Source organism: Salmo salar, chromosome 12, assembly GCF_965601325.2.
Source record: "Salmo salar chromosome 12, fSalSal1, whole genome shotgun sequence".
Lineage (NCBI taxonomy): Eukaryota > Metazoa > Chordata > Actinopteri > Salmoniformes > Salmonidae > Salmo > Salmo salar.
In genome coordinates this window covers 9,250,349-9,270,188 of record NC_138302.1, presented here as the reverse complement: position 1 = coordinate 9,270,188, position 19,840 = coordinate 9,250,349, and the positions used below count along the sequence as shown (strand labels likewise).

The 19,840-nt window shown below is 43.0% G+C and overlaps 1 protein-coding gene and 1 long non-coding RNA gene across 2 annotated transcripts; both read right to left on the bottom strand.

Moving 5' to 3' along the window:
• Positions 1-11,641, bottom strand: LOC106592426 (uncharacterized). Its single transcript, XM_045690609.2, has 3 exons — positions 11,439-11,641; positions 10,508-10,692; positions 1-4,439 (listed from the first exon to the last, which is right to left on the bottom strand). The coding sequence occupies exons 2-3, from the start codon at positions 10,674-10,676 to the stop codon at positions 2,032-2,034; spliced, it is 2,577 nt and encodes an 858-aa protein (XP_045546565.2). The 5' UTR covers positions 10,677-10,692; positions 11,439-11,641; the 3' UTR covers positions 1-2,031.
• A 2,455-nt stretch (positions 11,642-14,096) lies between these two features.
• On the bottom strand, positions 14,097-19,535 carry LOC106564032 (uncharacterized). Its single transcript, XR_001319385.3, has 3 exons — positions 19,440-19,535; positions 18,804-18,993; positions 14,097-16,684 (listed from the first exon to the last, which is right to left on the bottom strand). It is a non-coding gene; the product is annotated as an uncharacterized LOC106564032 (long non-coding RNA).
• Between the last annotated feature and the right edge of the window lie 305 nt (positions 19,536-19,840).

The following is a 19,840-nucleotide window of genomic DNA, read 5'->3' as shown; positions in this document are numbered from 1 at the left end:
CAGTTTGTTCTGTTTGTATTTATAATTCAATATTTTACACACAGATTACATCCAGATTATGACATAACAATACACTCATATTGTTTACTTCTGATGTCAATCCAAACCAGCCCTTCTCCTGAGCTTAAAAAAAGAATGTCTGAATTCTGTCATAATCCTACTGGGCAAAAACTGGTTGAATCAACGTTGTTTCCACGTCATTTCAACATGGAAAACTGATTGGATTTGAAAACAGTATTTAAATGTAAGGGAATCTCATTTTTTTTTCAATTCACTAAAACCTTTGACCTAAATCCAATGACATGGTGAAATGTTTTGTTGATTTCACATTGAACTGATGTCTGTGCCCAGCGGGATGATTCTATGGACATATTTTGAATTCAATAGGATAGCCCACAGGGCATTATTCTCTTGATGCTGTACTACTCGTTTCAACAGGAAGGTGGCGGGGCAGGTTGTATTGTAGATCAACTTATCAATGACCTTGTACAACTAATAGTGATCCAATGTGCCTTTACACATCTCACTCATCAGTTGAAAAAGTAAAGCAGAAACATTGTTTAACAACGTAAACTGTAGGCCTATCTGACCTCTGTTACTGTGAACTGTTGTAATGATATATGTAAATATGTTATGATACTGTAGTGTTTAAAGGGCCGATCTGCAGTTGTAACATACATTTTTAGACTTATAAATGAATGATACTGTATATCGCTATTGATTCTTAAACTATTCATTTATAATCCCTCATGAGATTATTTCAACTGTCACACTCCATCAGAACCCCAAAATATAAACTTGTTTTCCTCCAGTGTTTGGAAACATTGTAAATGTAAACAAACCCCGTATAGCCCAAAACATGGTTTAAATGATCATTTTGAGATCATGGATGGATGGTCCAAAGCTAAAATCATCATTAAGACATCATGAATGGTCAGTCCATAGCAGATCATTATGACATCATGAATGGTCAGTCCATAGCAGATCATGGATGGTGGGTCCATAGCTATAATGATCATTTTGAGATCATGAATGGTCAGTCCATAGCTAAAATGATCATCATGAATGGTCAGTCCATAGCTAAAATGATCATTATGACATCATGAATGGTCAGTCCATAGCTAAAATGATCATTATGACTGGTCAGTCCGTAGCTCTGTCTATTAATGTGAAAGTGGTTACATTTCTCCAGGTCCATCCCTAAGCTTTATACCAAAACAAGGGTGCCTCGCTTTGTTATTGGTTCAACTTTGGATTGGTCCTTTAATGTGTTAGATATTGTTTGTGTCGTCTGTGCTATGCATCCAGAATAAATCACTTTGGATAAAAGCTTCTGCTAAATGGAAGAAAATAAATGGAAGAAAGATGTAATGTTTTCACCATGACTAGACAGAAGCTGGGATTTAATCCGACTTTTAAAGGCAATGTTCCCACTATCGTGTATATGTTATTCACGGTAAATACTGCATATGTTCGCAGAGTCGGAAATTGCCTTTAAAAGCTGCATTGTCGACAACCCACGGTCAGATGAACTCCCAGCATGAATCTGTGTCCTGGAACGCAGTTTCTATACACACACATACATATACATATATCAAATGCTTTAGTGAATAAGAGATTTTCTATAATGAAAGCAATGGTGAGGCTTCTCCACTGTATTGTCTAATGAGCAACACCATTGAGGACTTTCACCATTTTGAAGTAGTCAAAATGTTGGGACTTCCTGTGGGTTAAGGAAGGAATGTATAATTCCATCCAGGTCAGCAGAAGGAGTTAACCAATGAATTATACTCCTGAGCTAACATTCCATAACTGCAAGTAGCAGTAAATCACCAACCTTGGCTTTGTACCTGTTCAGATTATACACACTCCACCAAAATAGGTGGTGGTATGTACCTTTTCAGTTTATTTGCTACCTTCCAATACACTCATCGAAATAGAAGATATGGACTATTTTAAAATGGAGATCACCCTCAATGGTGCTGCCCAATCCCATACTGACACAGAAGACAGCATCCTTTCCTAGTTAGCTTATGTAGCCTCTTCCTTCACTACTCTCTCCTCGACTTCTCTCTCTTTTCCATCTTCCTCCTCCTCTTTGACAATCACATTGAGAGTAAAGGTAGGATTCTCTCCAATATGTATTCTTTGATGTTTCTTAAAATTTCCTGAATAATTGAAGCTCTTCCCACATTGAGTGCAGTGGTAAGGCTTCTCTCCATTATGTATTTTTTGGTGTTCCTTAAGGCTTCCTAAATTATCAAAGCTCTTCCCACAAAAATAGCAGTGGTTAGGCTTCTCTCCTGTGTGGATTCTCTGGTGTTTCTGTAGGGTATCTGCCACACGGAAATTCTTCCCACATTGGGTGCAGTGGTAAGGCTTCTCTCCACTATGTACTATCTCATGTCTTTTAAGGTTTGCTTTCTCACTGAAACGCTTCCCACATTGGGTGCAGTGGTACGGCTTCTCTCCCGTGTGTACTTTTTGATGATTATTTAGATTACCTAAGGAACTGAAACTCTTCCCACACTGAGAGCAGGGGTAACTCCCATGACCAGGTAGTCTTGGTGTACTTGGGTCAACTACACCACTAGTTTCCTCCTCTTCCTCAACCTCTCTCTTTTCCTTCTCATGTACTCTCTCATGTCTCTTAAGGTTTGCTTTCTCACTGAAACTCTTCCCACATGCAGAGCAGTGAAAAGGTTTCTCTCCAGTGTGTACTCTTTGATGATTCTTTAGATTACTTGAGGAACTAAAATTATTTCCACATTGTAAACAGGGGTAACGACCACAATCTGGTAGTCTTGATGTATCTGGGTCTTCCTCCTCCTCTTTGACAATCACATTGAGAGTACAGTCACCATCCTCCTCTTTGACAATCACATTGGGAGTACAGTCACCATCCTCATTTTTGACAATCACATTGAGAGTACAGTCACCATCCTCCTCTTTGACAATCACATTGAGATTACAGATAGGTTTTACTCCAATGTGACTTTGCTGATGTTTCTTAAAGGTTCCTGAATGATGGAAGCTCTTCCCACAAAGAGAGCAGTGGTAAGGCTTCTCTCCACTATGTATTCTTTGATGTTCCTTAAGGCTTCCTGAATGATTAAAGCTCTTCCCACAAAGAGAGCAGTGGTGAGGCTTCTCTCCTGTGTGGATTCTCTGGTGTTTCTGTAGGGTATCTGCCATACGGAAATTCTTCCCACATTCGAAGCAGTTGTAAGGCTTCTCTCCACTATGTACCCTCGCATGTCTCTTAAGGTGTGCTTTCTCACGGAAACGCTTCCCACATGCTGAGCAGTGGAAAGGTTTCTCTCCAGTGTGTACTCTTTGATGATTCTTCAGATTACTTGAGGAACTAAAATTCTTCCCACATTGAGGGCAGGGGTAACTCCCACGACCAGGTAGTCTTGCTGTACCTGGGTCAACTACACCTTTACTTTCCTCAACTTCTCTCTTTACCTTATCATTGATTTCCCTCTCACCCTCCTCTTTGACAATCACATTGACAGTACAGGTAGGCTTCTCTTCTATGTGTATACGCTGATGACTTTTTAAGTTTCCGGGTTGATTGAAACTCTTCCCACAAAGAGAGCAGTGGTAAGGCTTCTCCCTACTGTGTGATCTCTGGTGATTCTTTAGATCTCCTGCAAAACGGAATTTCTTTCCACACTCAGTGCAGTGGTAAGGTTTCTCCCCTGTATGTATTCTCTGGTGTTCCTTAAGGCTTCCTGAATGATTAAAGCTCTTCCCACATGTGGTGCAGTGGTAAGGCTTCTCTTCACTATGTACTCGCTCGTGTCTATTAAGATTTACTTTCTCACTGAAACCCCTTCCACATGTGGAGCAGTGGAAAGGTTTCTCTCCAGTGTGTACTCTTTGATGATTTTTTAGGCTTACTTCTCTTGTAAAACTCTTCCCACAAGCAGAGCAGTGGAAAGGTTTCTCTCCTGTGTGAGTTCTCTTATGATTTTTTAGAATTCCTGCCCGGCTGAAACTCTTCCCACATTGGGTGCAGTGGTGAGGCTTCTCCCCTGTATGTATTCTTTGGTGTTCTGTAAGGTTTCCTGAGCGATTAAAGCTCTTCCCACACTGAGAGCAGTGGTAAGGCTTCTCCCCTGTATGTATTCTCTGGTGACTTTTTAGACTTCCAAGCTGAGTGAATCCCTCCCCACATCGAGCGCAGTGGTAAGGCTTCTTTTTACTGTGTGATCTCTGATGACTCTTTAGGTCTCCTGTCCGACTGAAACTCTTCCCACATTGGGAGCAGAGGTATGTCTTCTTTATTTTGGGAGTCTGTTTGAGTGATTTGAGGTGAGTTGGACAAATAAAGCTGTCGCTACAGCAGGGTTGGGGCTTCTGTCTGCATTGTTTATGATTTCCTGATGCTGTGGGACTGGGCTTGCTGTCTGAGCCTGGGTTGGAGCTCGTTCCTGTAGGAATATGAACACATATTGGGTAAGAAACAGAAAGAGGAACAAAGGCTTTTAGGCGTAGAAATGCAGGATTTAACCTTAAATAACGGCTGAAAAAACTAGATATCGGTTTTCAGGGTGTGGTTTGATGTGGGTGAGTTATGTTCGAATATCCTACTCTGGCAGTTACTGTTGTTTGTCCCTCTTGAGTCACGGTAGCAACAACATATCCTACCACTTCCTCAAAATAATCTCAGATCAATCAAGAAATCTGTAATTAGTGGAGAGCCGTGATGTAGTGATAAAACTCCCCTACACCAATCACATTTAAGATTCCCCACCAGAGACCAGGGTTCCATACCCTTCACCAATCACATTTATTAGTTCCTAGAATCACTAGCTAGCTAGCCAGCCAGCCAAGTTCCATCTCTGTGTTTGTCAATGAAGCAGGTACATTGAGCAGGCAGGCCACGTTAGCTCAATCAGCTTATCAAGTCACTGGCGACACATGTGCTTCGGTACCGTTTTGTTTCTTACAACTTCCTCGCTATCTATTACCAGAGTGTGTAAGTCTGGCAGTGTTTCATAGCGAATTATGTTATAAAACAGGTCACAAGATGTTCGCAAATGGCAGTTGGGATGCAAGTGCGCATCGTCTCAATTCCCCATTTGCCCAAATCAATGGCAGACTGGAGTGATCACCAGGCCTGGAGTTTCCTGATGTTAAGGGGCAAGGCCATTTGGCTTTCAAGAGGTGCCCAATCTGCCAGGGCACCAAGGCCATCTGCCAGGGCTCCAAGGCCACCTGCCAGGCCACCAAGGCCATTAACCAAAATAGACAATTAAATTGATTTGAAAACAACAAATAAACACTAGCTCTTCTGTTAAGAAAAACATAAGTGTATGTCAATGTACAGAAATAATTATCCTACACATCAAAGTGATAGACTATGGTATTGACTAATGCCTGTCATGTTTGACAAATATAATGAAGGATAATTCATATTAAGGTCTAAAGGCTTGATTCTGTCATACCAGAGGCACTGTTCATTCAGATAGGAGAGAAAAGCCAGTGACTGTTGAGCACCGCAACATCACCCACCTTGCAACCTGAGCGGAGGCAGTCAACATTTTAACTATTTAACCATAAACGCTAAATGCAATTTCGAACATTTGCGCTTATAGCCTACTGCCGTGTGCACATTGCTGAGCTTATAGCCCACCCGGTTTCTTCATGCATCGCGCCGACAGAAACAAACATCTATCTATGCCTTATGATTAACGAGTCGTGGGGTGATCATAACAACATACAAGAACTCAAGTCCTTTTGTTCACCTGACCTAGAATTCCTTATGATCAAATGCCGACCGCATTATCTACCTAGAGAATTCTCTTCGATTATAATCACAGCCGTGTATATCCCCCTCAAGCAGACACATCGACGGCCCTGAAAGAACTTCATTGGACTATGTAAACTGGAAACCACATATCCTGAGGCTGCATTTATTGTAGCTGGGGATTTTAACAAGGCTAATCTGAAAACAAGGCTCTCTAAATTTTATCAGCATATTGAATGCGCGAACCGGTCTGGCAACACTCTGGATCATTACTACTCTAATTTCTGTGATGCATACAAAGCCCTCCCTCGCCCTCCTTCGGCAAATCTGACCACGACTCCATTTTGTTGCTCCCAGCCTAAAGACAGAAACTAAAACAGGAAACGCCCGTGCTCAGGTCTGTTCAATGCTGGTCCGACCAATCTGATTACACGCTTCAAGATTGCTTCGATCACGTGGACTGGTATATGTTCCGGATAGCATCGGACAATAACATTGATGTATACACTTATTTAGTGAGCGAGTTTATCGGTGATCTGGTACCCACGGTGACGATTAAATCCTTCCCCAACCAGAAACCGTGGATTGATGTCAGCATTCGTGCAAAATTGAAAGCGCGAACCACTGCTTTTAATCATGGCAAGGCGACCGGAAACATGACCGAATACAAACAGTGTAGCTATTCCCTCCGCAAGGCAATCAAACAAGCTAAGCGTCAGTATAGAGATAAAGTAGAGTTGCAATTCAACGGCTCAGACACGAGACGTATGTGGCAGGGTCTACAGTCAATCACAGACTACAAAAAGAAAACCAGTCCCGTCGCGGACACCAATGTCTTGCTCCCAGACAAACTAAACAACTTCTTTGCTCGCTTTGAGGACAATACAGTGCCACTGACACGGCCCACTACCAAAACCTGCGGGCTCTCCTTCACTGCAGCCAACGTGAGTAAAACATTTAAACGTGTTAATGGCCCAGACGGCATCCCTAGCCGTGTCCTCAGAGCATGCGCAGACCAGCTGGCTGGTGTGTTTGCGGACGTATTCAATCAATCCCTATCCCAGTCTGCTGTGCTTCAAGAGGGCCACCATTGTTCCTGTTCCCATGAAATCTAAGGTAACTGAACTAGACGACTATCGCCCCATAGCACTCACTTCTGTCATCATGAAGTGCTTTGAGACACTAGTCAAGGATCATATCACCTCCACCCTACCGGTCACCCTAGACCCACTCCAATTTGCTTATAGGTCCACAAACAATGCAATCGCAACCACACTGCACACTGCCCTATCCCATCTGGACAAGAGGAATACCTATGTAAGAATGCTGTTCATCGATTACAGCTCAGCATTTAACACCATAGTACCCTCCAAACTCGTCATTAAGCTCGAGACCCTGGGTCTCGACCCCGCCCTGTGCAACTGGGTCCTGGACTTTGACGGGCCGCACCTAGGTAACAACATTTCCACCTCGCTGATCCTCAACACTGGGGCCCCACAAGGGTGTGTTCTCAGCCCTCTCCTGTACTCCCTGTTCACCCATGACTGCGTGGCTATGCACGCCTCCAACTCAATCATCAAGTTTGCAGACGACACTACAGTGGTAGGCTTGATTAACAACAACGACGAGACGGCCTACAGGGAGGAGGTGAGGGCCCTCGGAGTGTGGTGTCAGGAAAATAACTCCCCTATCCACATCAACGGGACAGTAGTGGAGAAGTTGGAAAGTTTTAAGTTCCTCGGTGTACCCATCACGGACAAACTGAAATGGTCCACCCACACAGACAGCGTGGTGAAGAAGGCGCAACAGCGCCACTTCAACCTCAGGAGGCTGAAGAAATTTGGCTTGTCACCAAAAACACTCAAACTTTTACAGATGCACAATCGAGAGCATCCTGTCGGGCTGTATCACCGCCTGGTACAGCAACTGCTCCGCCCATAACCGTAAGGCTCTCCAGAGGGTAGTGAGGTCTGCACAACGCATCACCGGGGGTGAACTACCTGTCCTCCAGGACACCTACACCACCCGATGTCACAGGAAGGCCAAAAAGATCATCAAGGACAACAACCACCCGAGCCACTGCCTGTTCACCCCGCTATCATCCAGAAGGCGAGGTCAGTACAGGTGCATCAAAGCTGGGACTGAGAGACTGAAAAACAGCTTCTATCTCAAGGCCATCAGACTGTTAAACCGCCATCACTAACATGGAGTGGCTTCTGCCAACATACTCACTCAATCTCTAGCCACTTATTACATTTTTATAATTAACATTTGGCTGTATCACTAGTCACTTAAACAATGTCACTTTATATAATGTTTACATACCCTACATTACTCATCTCATATGTATATACTGTACTCTATACCATATACTGCATCTTGCCTAAGCCGTTCGGCCATCGCTCATCCATATATTTATATGTACATATTCTTAATAATTCCTTTACACTTGTGTGTATAAGGTAGTTGTTGTGAAATTGTTAGATTACTTGTTAGATATTACTGCACGGTCGGAACTAGAAGCACAAGCATTTCGCTACACTCACATTAACATCTGCTAACCATGTGTGTGTGACCAATAACATTTGATTTGATTTGATTTACTGCCGTGTGCACATTGCTGAGCTTATAACGTGAAGAAATAATACTTTACAAAAAAAATGTAACTAAACATTCTGATCAGCCTCATTGCTATTAAAGGGTGTTTTGATGTACAGTGGTTGGATTCATTTGGGATCCATCACCCCACAACTGTCCCATAGTCTGGTTTGGAATATTTACTTCTCCCACAGAACAACAAGCTGACCAATAGAATAGGTCAACTTTTGTACTATGGGGGGATAGTACATTGACATAGTAAAATTAGCAGCCTGTTCGTTACTCATCTTGTCGACCAAAAAGTGGACATTTCGTCTAACATCTTTAATATGCGTCTTGGAATCCGATAAGACCGTTGTATCCCCGATGTGTCGGGCTTCGCTAGCAGCCTACCCCGATGTGTCGGGTCTTCGCTAGCAGCCTACCCCGATGTGTCGGGCTTCGCTAGCAGCCTACCCCGATGTGTCGGCCTTCGCTAGAAGCCTACCCCGATGTGTCGGGTCTTCGCTAGTAGCCTACCCCGATGTTTCGGCCTTCGCTAGCAGCCTACCCCGATGTGGCGGCCTTCGCTAGCAGCCTACCCCGATGTGGCGGCCTTCGCTAGCAGCCTACCCCGATGTGGCGGCCTTCGCTAGCAGCCTACCCCGATGTGGCGGTCTCGCTAGCAGCCTACCCCGATGTGTCGGTCTCGCTAGCAGCCTACCCCGATGTGTCGGTTTTCGCTAGTAGCCTACCTTGGAGCTGCGACGACTGTGAGATGGACCCGATCACGTGACGGGCATTGGCTAATAAGAATTGAGATATCTGAGAGAGCCATGTGAGTGAGAGGTGCTTTGGAGCTAGGCGGTTGGCAGCTAGGAGAAGGGAATGGCTACCCAGACTATGCAAATAGTCTGCGTAGCCATTTGATTAGCTGTTCAGGAGTCTTATGGCTTGGGGATAGAAGCTATTTAGGAGCCTCTTGGACCTAGACTTGGCGCTCTGGTACTGCTTCCCGTGCGGTAGCAGAGAGAACAGTCTATGACTAGGGTGGCCGGAGTCTTTGACAATCTTTAGGGCCTTCCTCTGACACCGCCTGGTATAGAGGTCCTGGATGGCAGGAAACATGGCCCTGGTGATGTACTGGGCCGTACGCTGCCGAACAGTTGCCATACCAGGCAGTGATGCAATCCGTCAGGATGCTCTCGATGGTGTAGCTGTAAAAATCTGATGACCCATGCCAAATCTTTGTGTCTCCTGTGGGGGAATAGGTTTTGTCGTGCCCTCTTCACGACTGTCTTGGTGTGCTTGGACCATGTTAGTTTGTTGGTGATGTGGATGCCAAGGAACTTGAAGCTCTCAACCTGCTCCACTACAACCCCGTCGATGAAAATGGGGGCATGCTCGGTCCGCTTTTTTCTTGTAGTCCACAATCATCTCCTTTGTCTTGATTACATTTAGGGAGAGGTTGTTGTCCTTGCACCATACGGTCAGGTCTCTGACCTCCTCCCTATAGGCTGTCTCATCGTTGTCAGTGATCAGGTCTACCACTGTTGTGTTAGTGGGGCACGATTGGAATCCAAACACAACCCTCATGTACATCGTGATGACCTCAGTTACACAAATCTTACAACTGTTTTGGAATATACTTTATTACCAAAATTATCCTACTTACACTTTAGTCAATATTGAAAGTGGAATAAATGTTTGACTAATATCGATGCCACATAAGCCATTTTCAACCAGAGAAGTTGTTTTTTTGCATTCAGTTGCTCTTTAATTTGTTGGGATGTGAGCCAGAGGGCTGGTACATTAACAGAGCATTGAAAGAAAGGCTTTACAAGGGGCTTGTTGCTTTGAATCACACAGTGATAACACAAATTAAATATATAAAGTATTATAATGTTTGGGGATAAAGCAATTCGTCCTCCCTCCCAAACACAGCCTGAACTCAAGTCAAAGAGGATTTTCTGAACATTTTCTGAACATTTTCTGAACATTTTCCATTTTAGTCATTTAGCAGACGCGCTTAACCAGAGCGACTTGCAGTTAGTGCATCCATCTTAAGTAGGTGAGACCACCACATTTCTCAATAATAGTAAGTGCATGTTTCCTCAATAAAGTAGCTATCAGCAAAGTCTGTGCTAGTGGGAAAGGACAGCCAGAACTCACCTGAGTCACTGTTTTCTTCCTCCTTGATTTCTCTCTCCTCCTCCTCTTTCACAATCACATTGAGTTCCAGTGTTTGACTGCAGTCCTCCAGCTTCACTGACATCGCCTCTGGAACCTGTTGTGAGCTTCTCTGGGCTGGAACACCACAGCCAGAACCCGGCTCTGACATGGTAGGCTGAGTAGATCTAAAAGCGGAGACCCAAATAGTTCAGGATGGTTTTCACAAATATATCTTTCGTGGGATTGCTACAGAAAAGACAACACATATGTAACGTTTGCTAAACGAGCTAACCACACATCACGTCCAACAGGGATTAGCATAAATCGGTATCCATTACCAACGGTTGGTCCAGCTAATTTAGCTAGCTAGCTAATTCCTCGCTAGTCATTTCGCTCACAATGAGACGATAGCTGGCTACCAAACGCAAGTCACACTTCAACCGTTACCCTGAACTGGAGTTAGCTACCTAGCTTAAGAAACGGGTTGGAGGGGTGTAGGTAGCTAACTATCTAGCGTGCTAATCGCTAATGGCTAGCTGGGACAACATCATCAAGGCCCAGCAGTGGAAACCACTGCAGATTCATGGAATGATTTTAGTATAAACCGGTAGCCAGGTAGCTCAGCAGCGGTTGGTCCAGCTAATTTAGCTAGCTAGCTAATTCCTCGCTAGTCATTTTGCTCACAATGAGACGATAGCTGGCTACCAAACGCAAGTCACACTTCAACCGTTACCCTGAACTGGAGTTAGCTACCTAACATTAGCTATACTAACGGATTGGAGGTTGTAACTAACTAACGAACTATCTAGCTGACTAATGGCTAACTTGCGGGGAAAACAACAACAAAGACGGGCCGCGGCAACCACTGCAAATCCATGGAATGCCTTAGTTTACATACCCAACTACAAGGTCACATTTAAAATCTAAATACCTGAACAATTAATTTTCTGTAATTGTTTGAATGTAAGTGCAAATTATGAGATCCAGTGAGAGCAATCAGAATCGTGCAATGTATTATTCTATATGGTATAAACACATCTGTATGACGGGATCTTCTTCGATGTGGTTTAACGGCCGTTGGCATCCAATACACGTTGCATTACCGCCACCATCTAGACTGGAGTATAACTACCTTATAGTTTGCTTTAAAGTTAATAGATGAACAAATACCCTACCATCTAACCCTACACTAATTAAAAACCCACCACCCTACTCCACTAAATCTATGTAGTCGTACCTCAGGCCAACAGCCTGAAAGGACAGGACACCACCACTCAACACACCCTGTAACTCTTATGTCAAATCTCGTTCAACCAAATACTTCTCTGCAGCTGCCACCACAACTTCAATTTTCTGCGACTTATGTTCTATCCCTGCAGTACAGTAGATATCCATTGCTATAAATTCAAAAAATCCAATCTTACTGAAGCATATATCACTCGTTGGCCCATCCCTCTGTGCTGGTACAGATCTACTACCCACTGTGATCCTCTCAGGATCCCTCTCCCTTGACCCATCTTCCTCTACTTTCTTCACTGCCTCAGCATATGACAACTTCTGCACTACTCTAACCCTGGTAACCTCAACCTGCCTCTCTCTCACCGGACATTTCTGATCCCCAGCCCCATGTTGTTACAGGAGTCAAGCTTATGGGCATGTTGCAGAAGAGTGTAGGAGGGAGAGGTGTGCAGAAGAGCATGAGACAATTAACACGTACCGCTTCTTTCCCCAATGCTACACATTCCTTTGTCTTATGCCCTTCTGCACACTTCTCACACCTAGGAACCTCCCTCCTAAACACTGCTGCAACATGCCCATAAGCTTGATACCTGTAACAACATAATGTATTTAAATAATGACTAGATCCTCATGTCTCCGCCCTAAGAATGGGAGTCGTTGTCCCAAAGGTGGGAAGGAAAGCAACAAGCTTATGTCTGCATATTGAGTCATATAAACACATTGAATAACGCTGTATTCCCAAGTGGACAGATGTTGGAGAGAGTGAAACCTCTTGCAGCACCTCTCCCTCACTGGTAGGGGCTCTTGCAGCTCCTGAGTGGCGCAGCAGTCTAAGGCACTGCATCTCAGTGCTAGAGGCATCACTACAGATACCCTGGTTCGAATCCAGGCTGTATCACAACTGGCCGTGATTGGGAGTCCCATAGGGCGGTGCACAATTGGCCCAGCGTCGTCCGGGTTTTGCCAGTGTAGGCCGTCATTGTAAATAAGAATTTGTTCTCCTGCCTAGTTAAATAAAGGTTCATTTAAAAAATATTTAGAAATATATAGGATTTTAAGACATTGGGGTCTTAGCCCAAAGCCAGTAGGCATTCTACCCCAACAAAAAAAAGGAATTTCAACAGCTAAATGCATGAATTTGGTGCACTTTGAGATTAATTTAGAGAGATGGTGCACCTTCCCACCTGCCACAGCAGAAACTACCAGTACTCAATTACAGTAGCTACTGTGGGTCTCTACTCTGGAACACTCTCTACTCTGGAACACTCTCTACTCTACAGTGTATTGCCAAAAACCACTCAACAACTTCAAACATAGACTCTGACTTGTCTAATGAGCCAATCTGATTGTCGAAAATGTCTGGGATATTTTATTTCAGCTCATGAAACATGGGACCAACACTTTACATGTTTCATTAATATTTTTGTTCAGTGTAATTAGAATCTATAGAGCAGCTTGAAGTAATACAGTTTACTGTGTGCTCAACCCATCTATGTTCTCTCTCCATCTGCCCTCTTCTGTCACTTTCTCTGTATTTTCTGCTGCTATCTGTGTCTCTCTCCATCATCTACTCTTCTGTTGCTGTCTCTGTGTCTTGTCTGGTGTCTCTCTCCATCATCTACTCTTCTGTCTCTGTGTCTTGTCTGGTGTCTCTCTCCAACATCTACTCTTCTGTTGCTGTCTCTGTGTCTTGTCTGGTGTCTCTCTCCAACATCTACTCTTCTGTTGCTGTCTCTGTGTCTTGTCTGGTGTCTCTCTCCATCATCTACTCTTCTGTTGCTGTCTCTGTGTCTTTAGTTTTGCAATCAAAACGGCCAAGTGGATTCTGGGGTGGCTTAACTTGTTTTGGGCCTGAGTCTTTGTCACGTAAATCATCCTCTTCCCTACCATGTTTTGCCCCTGGCTGCTGCTGGTCTAAAACCTTGTTCACACTGGCAGTTTGAAGTGACTGAAATCCATTTTTTTTTGCATATCTAATTAGAAACTGTTATTTTTCCTGCAGTCTGAACAGCTAAAAAAAGCACATGGAATCTGATATTTCAAGCCACATTTCAAACCACCTTCGTAGGTGATTTGAAGTCAGCTACAAATCTGATTCCTGGCCATGCGATTTGTGTCTGAAAGGTACAAATCAGATGTATTTGCCCTCAAGTGGTTTTTAGACTGTTACTTGTCATTTTATGTTGCTTTGCTATCTATTCTATTGACAGTCTGACAATAACATGTGGTATCTAACTAGCTTGTTTTATTGTTTACAAACAAATGAGTGAATGTGCTAGAAAGCTAAACAGCTACATAGCTAGCTAGCTGAGGCTAATCTCAAATGTCATTTTCACTAAATTTGCAAACATTTCTAAAAACATGTTTTCAATTTTTAATTCAGGCTGTAATACAACAAAATGTGGAATAAGTCAAGGGGTATGAATACTTTCTGAAAGCACTGTAGGCACTGTATTTACAACAATGCAAGAAAACCATAAAGTCCAGACACAAACCATTCACATGAATGTCAACCAAATGGAATGATGAATTCAATTAACAATGGTCCCCCCCCCTCTACAGTGTTATCAATTCCTCTCAGATCTACACAAGTACATGGTGTGCAGGGCTTAGGGGACGATTTGGTATTGGAGCCACCTCTTCTGTCCTAGCCTGACCTTGGAACCTTGGTCCACAAACCTTCCTTTGGAGGGAGCCACCTCTTCTGTCCTAGTCTGACCTTGGTCCACCAACCTTCCTTTGGAGGGAGCCAGCTCTTCTGTCCTAGTCTGACCTTGGTCCACCAACCTTCCTTTGGAGGGAGCCAGCTCTTCTGTCCTAGTCTGACCTTGGTCCACCAACCTTCCTTTGGAGGGAGCCAGCTCTTCTGTCCTAGTCTGACCTTGGACTCTTGGTCCACCAACCTTCCTTTGGCGGCGATATAAATGCCAGCCCTTGGGCTCTGAATCCAAACCCTTCTGCCACACATCTACCAACATGTCTCTGAGCTTACATTGAGCCTCACCTCTACCCAGTGGAGAATCTATTGATTCATGTTTTAGCACCCTTTTGGATATTTGATCTACAAGTTCACAGAATCATTACAAACCACACAGTTTGACCTTTGTTCTGCCAGCAGCACAAACAGTGACATCACTCTCGTATAACGAGTTTATTTACCTTGATTTTATCAGGCAGGTCAATTAAATACACATTCTTAACACCTTCACACAAAAAAAATCTATAAATAAAATAAAAAAAACACTGCATTTCAACTAATTACAATATCAATAAATGATTCAAAAGATATTCAATTTTAATCAATGGCCACCTTTATCGTGCTAATAAGAAAATGCAATAAGTTATTTTTGGAGAGAAAAAAATATTGCTTCAAAGACAACTGTTTAGGACCAATATTGAAAAATACAATGTTGAAAATATTGGGCTGTAGGACCTGTCTGTAGGACCTGTCTCAGTTAAAGTGGGTCGGAAATGATTCATTAAGGTCTCTACTAACCAAATATGTTTAGTTTTTGAGAGGGACTGTGTCGTATAAATCCAGCAGCACTTCGTGTTCCTCCCCCTCCATTGTCCCTCGTGCAATGTATATGGAATACACCAGAGCCAGTAGAGAAAAAAATAAAAACTTTACTACCTGTCTCAGGTAAACCGGGGTGGAAAACACAAATATGTTTTTAAAGTGGACTGTGTCATACATATCCAGCAGCACTTTGTTCTCCACCATAGAGGTGGATAGAAGGCTTACAGGCAGCGCCATTGAGGGTTTTCAACATTTTAAAGTAGTCAACTGGGTGGGACTTACTATTGATTTACTGAGAAAAAACAAGCACAGAGTACAATCCAGTGGATAACACGTTAAAGCGAAAATCACTTGTTTCTAACGTGGTCCCCTTATGCGTTTAGGAAGGATCACAGAATTCCATCCAGGTCAGCAGGAGGGATCAACCAATGAATTATATGGAGCTAACGTTCCATAACTGCAGCTGGCAGTAAATCACCAATCTTGGCTTTGTACACTAACAAAGTAGGTGGTGGTATGTACCTTTTTGAGTTTATTTTCTACCTTCCAATACACTTAGAATAGTAGAATAGATATGGATTTCTTTAAGAGATAGGGCATGGGCAGCACCATTGAGGGCTGTCACAGAAGACAGCATTGCAATGGATAGGAGGTGTGCCTTTACATTCCTATGGAGTTAGCTTATGTAGCCTCTTCCTCTACTTCTCTCTCTTCTGCCTTAATGTGGCTCTGTTCACCCTCCTCCTCTTTGACAATCACATTGAGAGTACATGTAGGTTTCTCTCCAATGTGTCTTAACTGATGATTCCTTATGTTTGTTGCCCAACTGAAACTCTTCCCACAAAGTGTGCAATGGTACGGCTTCTCCCCTGTATGTACTCTTTGATGTTCCTTAAGTACTGAATAATAATTGAAGCTTTTCCCACATTGGGTACAGCGGTAAGGTTTCTCTCCATTATGTGCTCTCTCGTGTCCCGTAAGTTTTACTTTCTCACTGAAACTCTTCCCACATTGGGAGCAGTGGTAAGGCTTGTGATTTTTCTGATGAGTCTTCAGGTTTCCTAACTGACTGAAACTCTTCTCACAAAGAGAGCAGTGGTACGGCTTCTCCCCAGTATGTACTCTTTGATGGTCCTTAAGTCTTCCTGAATGATTGAAGCTCTTCTCACACTGGGAGCAGGGGTAAGGATTCTCTCCAATGTGCATTCTCTGGTGAGCCTTTAGCTTGCTTGGTGTCTGAAAACTCTTCCCACATTGATGGCAAAAGTAAGTCTTATTTATTTTGGGAGTTTGTTGGTGTGATTTGTGGCGAGTTGGATAAATACAACTGTCACTACAGCAGGGTTGGGGCTTCTGTCTGCGGTTTCCTGATGCTGTGGGACTGGGCTTGCTGTCTGAGCCTGGGTTGGAGCTCTCTCCTGTAAGAATATGAACACATATTGGGTAAGAAACAGACAGAGCGGAAACAAAGGCTTTTGGGTTTAAAAATGCAGGATTCAACATGAATTTGGTGGGATGTGAGCTGGAAGGTGTGTACATTAACAGAGCCTTAACATACTTTACAAGGGGCTTGTTGCTTTGTATCACACAGAGATAAATTACAATGCATTGCACACTGGTGAGTACTCGACAGACATTTGTTTTGGCACTCACCCTCCCACATTCAGAAGCCTGAGGGGTATACTACAAAGCAGGATCAATGAGTTAGCCAGCTAACTTGCCGAAATATTCAGAAATAACTTTAAGCTTGATATTGGCATGGTCTAATTGACTTTGAGTAAAGCCAGTGTGTCTATGCATGAGGATGACTCAACACTGTACATGTCAGCTACTACAGCGACTGAAATGACAGCAACACTTAACAAAGAGCTGCAGTTAGTTTCAGAATAGGTGGCAAGGAATCAAAAACCAAAAGCATTGTATTTGGGACAAATCATTCACTAAACCTCAACTAAATCTTGTAATGAATAATGTGGAAATCGAGCAGATTGAGGAGACTAAACTGTATGGAGTAACCCTGGATTGTAAACTGTCATTGTCAAAACATACTGATACAACAGTAGCTAGAATGGGGAGAAGTCTGTCCACAATAAAGCGCTGCTCTGCATTCTTAACAACACTATCAACAAGGCAGGTCCTACAGGCCCTAGTTTTGTCGCACCTGAATACTGTTCAGTCGTGTGGTCAGGTGCCACAAAAATGGACTTCGAAAAATTGCAATTGGCTCAGAACAGGGCAGCACAGCTGGTCTTTGGATGTACACAGAGAGCATTAATAATATGCATGTTAATCTCTCCTGGCTCAAAGTGGAGGAGAGATTGACTTCATCACTACTTGTATTTGTGAGAGGTATTGACATGTTGAAAGCACCGAGCTGTCTGTCTAAACTACTGGCACACAGCTCGGACACCGATGCATACTGGAGGTCGACCGATTCATCGGAATGGCCGATAAATTAGGGCCGATTTCAAGTTTTCATAACAATCTGCACTCCATGAGGAGACTGCGTGGCAGGCTGACTACCTGTTATGCGAGTGCAGCAAGGAGCCAAGGTAAGGTGCTAGCTAGTATTAAACTTATTTTATAAAAAACAATCAATCTTAACATAATCACTAGTTAACTACACATGGTTGATGATATTACTAGTTTATCTAACGTGTCCTGCGTTGCATATAATCGATGCGGTGCCTGTTAATTTATCATTGAATCACAGCCTACTTCGCCAAATGGGTGATTTAACAAGCGCATTCGCGAAAAAAAGCACTGTCGTTGCACCAATGTGTACCTAACCATAAACATCAACGCCTTTCTTAAAATCAGTACACAGAAGTATATATTTTTAAACCTGCATATTTAGTTAAAAGAAATGAATGTTAGCAGGCAATATTAAACTAGGGAAATTGTGTCACTTCTCTTGCGTTCATTGCACACAGAGTCGGGGTATATGCAACAGTTTGGGCCGCCTGGCTCGTTGCGAACTAATTTGCCAGAATTTTACATAATTATGACATAACATTGAAGGTTCTGCAATGTAACAGCAATATTTAGGCTTATAGATGCCACCCGTTCGATAAAATAGGGAACGGTTCCGTATTTCACTGAAATAATTAAAAAAAACCAGATAAAAATACACCCTATTATACAGGTGGGACATGTACACATGGATTTTGTGTTGTAGATATGTGGTAGTAGAGTAGAGGCCTGAGGGCACACACTTAGTATGTTGTGAAAACTCTTATGAATGTATTGTAATGTTTTTAAAATGTATAACTGCCTTCATTTTGCTGGACCTCAGGAAGAGTATGGGGATCCATAATAAATACAAATACAAACTTGTCTAAATATTCAGAAATAACTTGAAGCTTGATATTGGCATGGTGTAATTTGACTCAACAACCCAAAACACACATATAAGTTTAGATTTCTTAATGTACCAGAAAATCAACGGTAATGTGGGGTTGTTAATCAAAATTAGCTGGTTAATTCAATGATCCTGATTTTTATAACCCAAAGATGATGTTGTTAGCCTGAATTTACCTGAGTCAACGGAGTCACTGTTTCTGTCCTCGCTCTATCCCTCCTCCTCTTTGACAATCACATTGAGTTCCACTGTTTGACTGCAGTCCTCCAGCCTCACTGACACCATCTCTGGAACCCGCTGTGAGCTTCTCTGGGCGGGAACACCACAGCCAGAACCCGGTTCAGACATGGTCAGCTAGAGGTGGATCTAAAAAGAGGAGACCCAACGAGTTCAGGGGGATTTTCACAAACCTTGATCGTGGGATAGTTCCAAAAATATATATATAACTAAAATAGTTAACAACTCATCCCGTCCAACAGGGATTAACACAAACCGGTAGCCAATTAGTTTAGCAACGGTTGGTCAAGATAATTTAGCTAGCTAACTACCTAGCCAACCGCCAGCTAACTTATTCCTCACTAGACATTTTACTCAAAATGCAACGATAGCTGGCTAAGTATAAAATAAAGACACATTTCAACTCTCACTGAATTTAGTTAGCTAGCTACACAAACGGGTTGGATTGGAGTGTAGTTCTAGCTAGGTTGGATAACAACAAAGCCAGGCCGCGGCAACCACTAACGATTCATGGAATGCGTTAGTTTACAGACCAAATTTACAAGCTCACATTGAAAATGTTAGCAGTAGGCTACCTGATATTGATTTCCTTTAGCTACTTGTTTGGTTGAGGAGATCCAGTGAGAGCGCTAGCAGAATCAATCATCCACCTGCCGACATCAGCGTCTCGTCAGCAACATTAATGAAGTACTTCCGGGTCACGGAATTTCGGAAATTTTCAAAAATAAAAGTCCCCCCATGTAATAGTAGAAAAGTGTCAATAACCCTTATTTATTCATGATATAGAAAAAAAAGTGTCTAAACGCTAGGGATGGGGGAAAAGTGTGACACCCATCAGGCCCCCGAGGACTGGAATTGCCCAGACCTGGTATTGGCTGATAGAGTGAAAACTATTCTAGGTGCTGCACTAGGGAATACTCAGTAGGGTCTGTAGAATACCATTTCATGGGAGACTAAATTATATGGCGTGTTGCTG

Coding starts and splice junctions, on each gene's coding strand:
- LOC106592426 (XM_045690609.2), bottom strand. CDS start 10,676: ATGTCAGAGCCGGGTTCTGGCTGTGGTGTTCCAGCCCAGAGAAGCTCA. Junction 4,440..10,507: donor GGAAGAAAACAGTGACTCAG/GTGAGTTCTGGC, acceptor ATATTCCTACAG/GAACGAGCTCCAACCCAGGC.